The 9,199-nt window shown below is 28.3% G+C and overlaps 1 protein-coding gene across 1 annotated transcript; it reads left to right on the top strand.

Annotated features, from left to right (window-relative positions):
• Positions 1-380: 380 nt before the first annotated feature.
• LOC113558475 (SH3 domain-containing kinase-binding protein 1) lies at positions 381-7,540 on the top strand. Its single transcript, XM_026963934.1, has 11 exons — positions 381-523; positions 633-787; positions 866-902; positions 973-1,109; positions 3,168-3,282; positions 3,416-3,493; positions 4,107-4,294; positions 4,386-4,817; positions 4,896-5,163; positions 5,254-5,525; positions 5,593-7,540. The coding sequence occupies exons 1-11, from the start codon at positions 520-522 to the stop codon at positions 5,731-5,733; spliced, it is 1,827 nt and encodes a 608-aa protein (XP_026819735.1). The 5' UTR covers positions 381-519; the 3' UTR covers positions 5,734-7,540.
• The last annotated feature ends 1,659 nt before the right edge of the window (positions 7,541-9,199 follow it).

Raw genomic sequence — 9,199 nt, 5'->3', positions numbered from 1 at the left:
CCCGTGCGCAGTTTTGCATCGCGAATTCGATCGGCCAATGCCGTCGAGTGTCGATCGCCGTCGTCGTCGACTTCGCGGGAAAGTCGTATCGCCGGCGATTGCGCGTGGCGGCGCCGATAACGGGCGGTGATATAAACGCGCACGCACCTTGTACGATTGTAACACGACGGTGGCGGTTGTCGGTCGGTCGGACTGCGGCGACGACGGAAAGGCGAAAATCTTCTCAGAGTTATCACTACGATAACAATATAATATATATATATATAAGTAATAAAATAAACAAACGTAATAATAATAATAATATTTACGGATTATATTATGATCTCATCGCCGTAGGAAGACGTACCCATCGAATTGTAGAAACACCGCGCCACAAGCACCTTCCGAGAACGCACGTAGGTAGTCTTTCGCGTGCTCGTTCGTTCGGTCGACGTCATGACGTGCCATCGTCACCGCCACCGATGCGATAGATGAAAAACGCCATCGGCCGTTGCGTTTTACAGCAGCCGACGATCAAACATGGGTGAGTGATGTTGACATTTTGTTTGCTTGTTTCTATGTTGTGTCAGTTGTTTATTTTTCGTCTGACGTTGTTACTGCGTTATGTTTACCCGTTTGTTTTGGGTGCACAGAAGCCGTAGTCCAATTCGATTACGCTGCACGTGAACCCGACGAATTGACGTTGAAGAAGGGAGACGTCATCACCGATGTCAAACCCATGCCCGATGGTTGGATGGAAGGACACAAGGATGGAAAAAAAGGAATGTTCCCCGACAACTACGTTAAGGTGAGTACTATAAAACTGTTCATTGATTATAACCCAGAACCTTGCTCAAACTAACTGTGCTGTTACTGTACATTACAGATCGTTCATACTTCAGCCGGCGTTGTTTTGAGAAAAAGTGAGTTTACCTATAGAAGTTATTGATTTTATTGTATGATTTTTTTTTATAATACATTTCTTACTTTTAGAAAATGCAAGAAAGTGTAAGGTGTTGTTTAGTTACAAACCAGCAAACAGAGATGAACTGGAGTTGAACATAGACGATGTAATTGAAGTTCTTGGCGAAGTAGAGGAAGGTTGGTGGAAAGGAGAGCTTAGGAATGAAGTGAGTACTGAATTAATTATATCATTATATTACATTACACTCAAGTATTTTATCTTTATTCAAACTTGGAATACTTGTTGACCTCAATATCTCATTTTATTTTCCTTAAAAATCTGCTAAAAACCATTATCTAACTTAGCGGTTCCTAAACTGTGCTTCGCAGAGCCCTTGGTACTCTGCAATGGCTTATCAAGGGCTCCGTTTGTAATACCAAAATAAATGTACACAGAAGACAGACAGATAACAATTAACGTTAAATATTTCTTGGGGGACTTCACAACAAACTTCTACTTAAAAAAAGGCTCCGAGGCTAAGAAAGTTTGGGAACCGCTAATCTAACTTAACAAAAAAAAATAGCATTTTTTAAGTTGATATTAAAATTTAATGAGTGATATTATGTTTTTGGTATTATTAAAAATGGTCATCAGCAACATGTTTAATTTGTCAATCATTATACCTATAATTTGATATTAATTGTATTAGATGTAATTGTGTAAATAAATAATGTACATTGTACTATTGCAGTTTGAATACTATAAGGTTTAACAAGTGTTAATTGTTTTTAAACTAATAATTTACTGTATCAAACTATCAAACATTATGTAATCTTTTATCTTTAAAAAATTATACAGATATTAAATTTTTAACTTACGCCCAATATAATATTTACTGTTTTAAGGATTCAAATTTTATAACAATTATAGCTGCTAGATATTATTTGATAAATCACTTATTCAACTTTTTGAATTTGTTAGTGACTAAATAACATGTCTTCTATACATAGTTCTATACACTAAATTAATTTAATTCACATTAATTACATGTGAATAAATGAATAAATTGTTTCTTATTGTCTTGATAAATTAGTTTGGCAGAGTAATGGTACATTCTTTTCATTTAAAATTATTGATTAAGTTAGTCAATTTTTATTGAATTGTTTTAATTACTAATTATTACTTTCTTCCTAAAATATTAATATTGCTAGAATACTTTTTGATTAGTAATATTACTATCAAAGTTTTTATTTATCTAGTACAATAAAGAAAATTATTATATTTTTATTGCATAAATACATCTGTGTTTGTCAAGAATTAATAAATAAGTGACAAATACCGAATGATTAATATTTAGATAAATGATTATTTAGAAGGTGACACTGACATTTATATTCTTACTTTATTATGCTTTAATGGCTGTAGATAATAAGTATTATCTTTTTATATTTACCACAATTATTAAAATATATTCCCTAATAAACTAGTGTGAATAGTGAATATTATATCTAAAAACGATTCTTAAACATAGATTATCAAGAAAACAACTATAAACCTTAATATTAAATTTGTTCAACATTAATTATATTAAACTTGCCAGCTTATTAAATACTAGAAAAGAAAAATTAATTATTACATTTATGTAACAACTTTAACTTATAAATACCCCAAATATTTTAATATTATTTGACTGTAATTTAAATTTGAAAATTGAAAAATAATTTTTTTATCTATCCACATTTTGGACATTTTGGTTTTACTTTTTAATATATAATATATAAAAAATATTTGAGTTCCAATCTATGAGCAATGTTATTTGATTGTGTGCAGTAAATAAATAAATATATATATATATTTTAAATATGTATTATCATAATTTTTAATAGTTTCTCTTATGTTGCTTATTTGTTTAAAAGAAACATAAATAAACAATTCAAATGTTTATGTGTGCATATTTTAGTTAAAGCGTCTTTTATGTTACTTAACATTTTTACTAGATTAAAATATTATTATGCCCATGTAAAGTGCCTGACCCAATTAATGAATCTAGTTGTTATTTATAATTATTTGTGTGTGAAAGTCTAGGAAAGATATTCTTCAGACCTAATTTAAACAGTTTTGTATTTTGAAATCTTTGATAATTTCTTTTTGACTTTTAAGAAAAATAATTGTATTATTATCTAACTCTTATTCAAATATATATAATTATTTATTATTATTCATTATTCTAATATATCATAAATATTAAATGGATGTATACAATTATAAATTATTTTAAATTTAGATTGGTGTATTTCCATCTAACTATGTTACTGAAATATCAGACACTAAAAGTATCAGTAGAAGTGACTCCAAAACTTCTACTGGATCCCTTAAGAAAGAAGAAAACATTAAGAAAGGTAATTTTCATTATTTTTAATTATTTAATCTATGTAAATATTAACAACTTGAGTTTAAACTTTGAATTATTTTTCAATCTTAAAAAAATTATAAAAACACAATTTAAATTTTAATATAATTATTTGTATTTAGAAAAATCTGTTGTGGAACCAATCAAAATTGCTGATAATAATATAGAATCCAATGCTCCAGTTCTACCTCCAAAACCAGGTATGCTAATTCTACAATGCTAAATATAACAATTTTATTTTAATATATGTAACATATATGTGTTAAATACACATATATTTATGTAGTCTATAACATATTGAATTTAATAAATCATTATTTTACACCCACACAAATTGATAAAAATACATTAATGCAATACTGATTATTAATCACTTGAAAGATAAAGCATATGTCAATAACTCAAGTTTTAATTACATTATTTTAGTGATGTTTCAAACTTCAGTTATTCTTGTCATTAACAACTTTATTGATTTAAGTCCATTATTTATTAAATTGTGCATTTAATATTACTCGAGAATGTCCATAAATTATGAAATCGATCAAACAGAGATTGTCTCACTTATTTCATTGTAAGTGTTTTAAATATTTTAAATCCTATATGCATTAATCCATTTGTTGACATTATATTTAATCTAATTATGGACCAAATAATTATATTTAATCTAATTATGGACCAAATAATTTTAAAATACCAATTTTGTTAAGGTTAATACTCTCAATTCAATGTAAACATACTGCTAATTGCCATTCTTAATTTACGGCAATTACCCATTCTTATATTAATATTTTATCATTATTTGAATTTATACAGCTAAAGAAGTTTGTGTTGCACTTTTCCCCTATGAAGCTGTCAATAGTGATGAACTATCACTAGCTGAAGGCGATATAGTTACTATTTTATCACGTGAAGTAGAAGACAAGGGCTGGTGGAAAGGAGAGCTCAAAGGGAAAATTGGTGTGTTCCCTGATAATTTTGTTCAAATAATGAATCCAGATGAGGTATATATTATTGTTACTAATGTTATTAGTTTACCTATAGCTTACTTACCATAGTCACATGTTTTTTTTTTTTTTACTTTTGTTGACTCAGTTGGCAACTAAATCGGAAAAAACTGCCAGTAGTCCACGTAGCGGTACAACGGCTTCATTGCGCAAAGTTTTTCAGAGTCAAATGGAAAATAAATCTTTGGGACCAGTGGTGAGCAAAAAACCAGCTCTGCCACCACCACCACCTACGACCAAAAAACCACCCACTGCCAAAAGCTCTTCCACATCTTCCTTGTCAAAAACTATTAGTGGTATTAAATCCATGTTGAATTCCGAACAAAATTCTACGGATAAAATGAAACATATAACATCTGAAATTGGTGATTCTAAACAATACGGTTCTATAGCTGTAAAACGTTCAGAGTCTGTGGGTTCTATGAAGAAATCGTCTGATTCACCAGATGGATCAAGTATGAGTAGATCAATATACCATGTTACACCAGAATCGTCCCCTACATCATTAGTATTTACAAATGTATGTATATATTTAAAATATACTAAGTTTCCATATTATTCACTAATCTATTGTATAATAAATATTTTTTTTTCTTAGCATGATAATAGTTCTCCTGAGCCCAAGAGTCCTGATTTTGATCAAATAGAAAGAACTGCTATGCTTAGTCACCCAACAGCATCTCGAGCTAAAGCACCTAGAAGGAGACCACCATCTGCAGCGTTTAATGTATCCAGTGAGGATGATCCTTCATTGGATTCTCCGCCTATAAACGGAATACCGGGAGTGGATAAAGAAAAAGCCCCATGGGTTCAAGAGTTGAAAATGAATCAAGCAAAAAAATCATCAATTGCTAATTCTGTGATAGGTATGTTTTTTTTTGTAATTATTATACGTTGAACATTTAAATATTGATTGAAAAAAAAAACCAATTTTTTATTCAATGTTTGTAAATTAGGTGGTGGTAGAACACGAGTGATGATCAATCCGTCTACAACTACTATAACATCAGACAGTTCAGAAACCACAACAGTTACATCCAGATCAGGATTGACTTCAGTAGGCTTGGGCGGTGTTGTTTTTAAACCTCCTGGTTACGTGCCACCTCTTACCACACCCGAACCGGTAACAGTTAGCACACCAACCAGTCCTGTTGCATCTTTATCAACTGATTTTAATCTGTCAACGCCATCAGTAGAAGGAAATCTAATAGCAGTGTTAAATGAAAAAGTAATTATTGAATTGGTAAATAATTTATTTTTATTTTATTATAAATTGTTTAATATTTGGTAATTAGGTCAAACAATTGGAGTCCACTGTTCAACTGCAGAACAGTTTACTCGATAAGTTGTCAACAAAGTTGGAAGTGGAGATAGAAAAACGTACAGAGATGGAGAAGGAAATGAAAAAAATCATGGAACTCGTAACAAGAGTATGATTTGGACAACAGTATTTCCATATAAGTTAATAGTTATAATAATGAAAAGATAATCAAACAAGTACTTAAGACCATTACCAATTTGTTATTAATAATTTATTTATTTTACGTATAGCCATGCATTGAATATCATGATTATGTTAACTGTATGTACATTTTTAATCAATTAGTATTGATAATTGAAATTTATTCCAAGAGTCAATGCCAGAACTAATCTTGATACTGCGTTCTGTCTTATCGTAAAAAATTAGTATTAGTTATTATCTTATGTGTATACCTATACACATTAAACACATGTCCCTTGCACACAATTTATTTATTTTTTATTCTTCTAGTCTTTAGAGTCAAATTGTTCATCATCTTCATTAGTATTTTTAATTAAGTATTATTATTGTATTTTAATCATTCCTTGAATTTTAGTTCTTTTTGAACACTAAATGTGATAAACAGTTGTATTTCTGACAGTAAATAGTTAATTGAGTTTTCACACTATACTTATTTTACTACTAAATAGTACTAAATAAAAAAAATAACTTTAAAACAAAATTCTAAATCATTGGATAATCAATTAATTTTGTATTCTATTATAATATCTTAAAATAAACACATAAAAATAAGTTAAATTTTCAACTGTACTGGTGGCACCCAAGTTTATTTCCTAAATAAGAGGTTCCTAACCTTTTTTGACTGACGGCATCCTTAATCATTTTCTAAAAATCTGGAGACACCCTTTACCCTATGGCCTATATATTAAAAATATATTTCAAATAATTTCGCAGTACCCTATGGTGCTGCAACACCCTGGTTGGGAATCTATACTAAATCGATTGAAGTGATTTTTTATACCTACTTTTTTAACATTCCTTAGGGTTACATGTTATTATTCATTATAACTAAATAAAAAAATGTACTTACCCAGAATTGTTCTTAGTAATAGTATTCAATTAGTGTATTCTGTTAAGTTTCGTTATGTATATTTTTTAGACTGCCAGGAATGTGGTATCTATGGTGTTTGAAAATCAATGTATGGAAAAATTAATGTTGTTAATCGGATATTCAGTTGTAATTTTATAAAGAGGCTTACAAACTAATATTCATATACACACTCTATTATAATATAAATTATATTTTTATATATTTATTAATTTATTCCCTAGTCCAATTTTTATACTGCTAAATGTTTAATGTTCTAAAAAATTGATTTTTTTATTTTACACGTAAATTATTCAGTCGTGGCTAAACCATTTTCTACCATTATTATGTTAGACTATAATTTTATATTTTATATGAATCATATTAATTTTAATAGTTTTTATTTTATACTAATTTTTTTTTAGAAAATATTTAGTTTAATTCTTTTCCAACGAATCGTGTACATAAAATGTATTTGATTGTATGTTTTTAAGAAAAATTATGTGCTTAAAAAATAGGCAAATGACTGATTTTGCACACAATATGCTCTACACAACATAATGTCATGTTCTGCGAAATTAAACATATTATCCCCCTCCCAACGACTAACGCTCCAACGACCAGTAATATTTATTTAGTTAATTTTTTAATATATACCTATATTTTCATAAATAAAATCTTATAATAGTGATTATTCAAAAAAATAAAATCTATGAATATTTTGTTAACATTATTTTTCCAAAACGTGGAAAATGTGTAGTATCTGTTTAAGCTAATAACAATGTTATATAATTGTATATCATTGATTATTATTAATATTTTTATCATAGAAAAATGTTTAATTATCATTATTCAAATATTATTATTATTATTACTAATTATTGTAAGTTGTCCAACGGTGTCATATATATTTTATAAATTGTTAATTTTTATTTCCAATAAAAGTATTAAAAATATATTTGTATGTAATTATATTATGGTTATTATAATATAAATACCATATGGATTCTTTTTTTTTTATCTATAATCACTAAACGTATTATGGTAAACAAGCAGAAATAAGATTAAAAAAAAAAATGTTTTTACTTATAGCCTTATAGGCTACTTATTTTATATTTAGTGAACTATTATGGATTAGAGAAAGTGGTGCTATTTATAAATAATGTTTTTAATTATCGCAAATAGTAAAGGCCATCATGTATTCTTTCTACACATATTCTAAAAAAGTATACTATGCATCTTAAAAACAAGTTAGGTTATTATAATTATATTTAAAAGAGCTTAAGAACCAATCTCAATGTATTGATAATTAAAATTAAAGTAGCATAAATGAGAATCACCAATTTGTTTATTAACACAAATTTTTTAACTCAAATAATTCCAAAATGATTGTATCTTTTACTAAATTTATGAGGATTTACTAAAAAAAATGCCATTTACCTAGAAAATAAGTTTAATTTAAAAATATAAATCCTTCAGCCCATATATTTTGATACTAATATAAGTTTTAATAATAATAATGTAAACTTTTTAATAATCGGGCATTTTTTAAAGTGAATGCTCTACATATTTCGTAAAAATAAACAATAAATAATTGAATATTATTACTACCTACTTTATTTTACTAGCTAATATAGACAGATCTTTAATCGTGGTAATAAGTAACCATATTACATTGCATTATTGTCTACATTACTACATTGTATATTTTGTGTACACTCTTTTTATATCACCTATACGTCCTACCACTCGTGCCTGCGAGCTACAATAATAATATGTTTGGTACATGATAATAATACGAGTTCGGAGTTACCTCTTACCTATTTTAACGTACGATATTGTACAGGCACCTACACTTATAAAACTTTAAAGTGGGTATGTACATAATGTAAATAATAACTTTTTTTTTCTTTAATGTCATACAGTTATCGCGCATCTATACACAATTTTTTTTCCGTCCATCGATTTAACGGGATTTCGGTGATAATAAATTGGTAAACGTCAATAAACCATATAAACCGGTTCGTATAATCGTATAAATTTATACGCGTATAAAATGAGTAATATAAATATTGTAAGGTGCTAAATATATTTAACAGAAATTGTGATGATATCATTTAACATTACATTTTGCTGGTCTATCCGCGAGTAATGGGTATCGGGTAGGTAGTACCTAATTTTAAAAGAATTAAACGCGTGGGCCTATATACCCATATGCATGGAGTATTGCGTACATATTATTATAGACTCGTATGTAGTATCAACATTGTAGATATCCATTACACGGCGTTTGATTGCGGTAAGCGGAGGGAGGACGCTGGTGGACTGAGTATCTGGACCAAATGTTCAGATATGAGCTTATACCGTAGGTAACTCATCCTACTTTTTTTCTTCAATTAATCCGCATTGCATGGTATGGATTGCATTTAGATTTTTTTACGAAATGTACCTATATATTATTATTATCATAATAAACATTTAAAATAGAATATTATAATAATCAGTTGAATTAAAATATTTAAAGCTATATGTAGGTACCACGGTTATCTTTTAA

Source organism: Rhopalosiphum maidis, chromosome 4 (assembly GCF_003676215.2).
Source record: "Rhopalosiphum maidis isolate BTI-1 chromosome 4, ASM367621v3, whole genome shotgun sequence".
NCBI classification, from domain to species: Eukaryota; Metazoa; Arthropoda; class Insecta; order Hemiptera; family Aphididae; genus Rhopalosiphum; species Rhopalosiphum maidis.
This window is presented reverse-complemented; position numbering and strand designations above follow the sequence as displayed.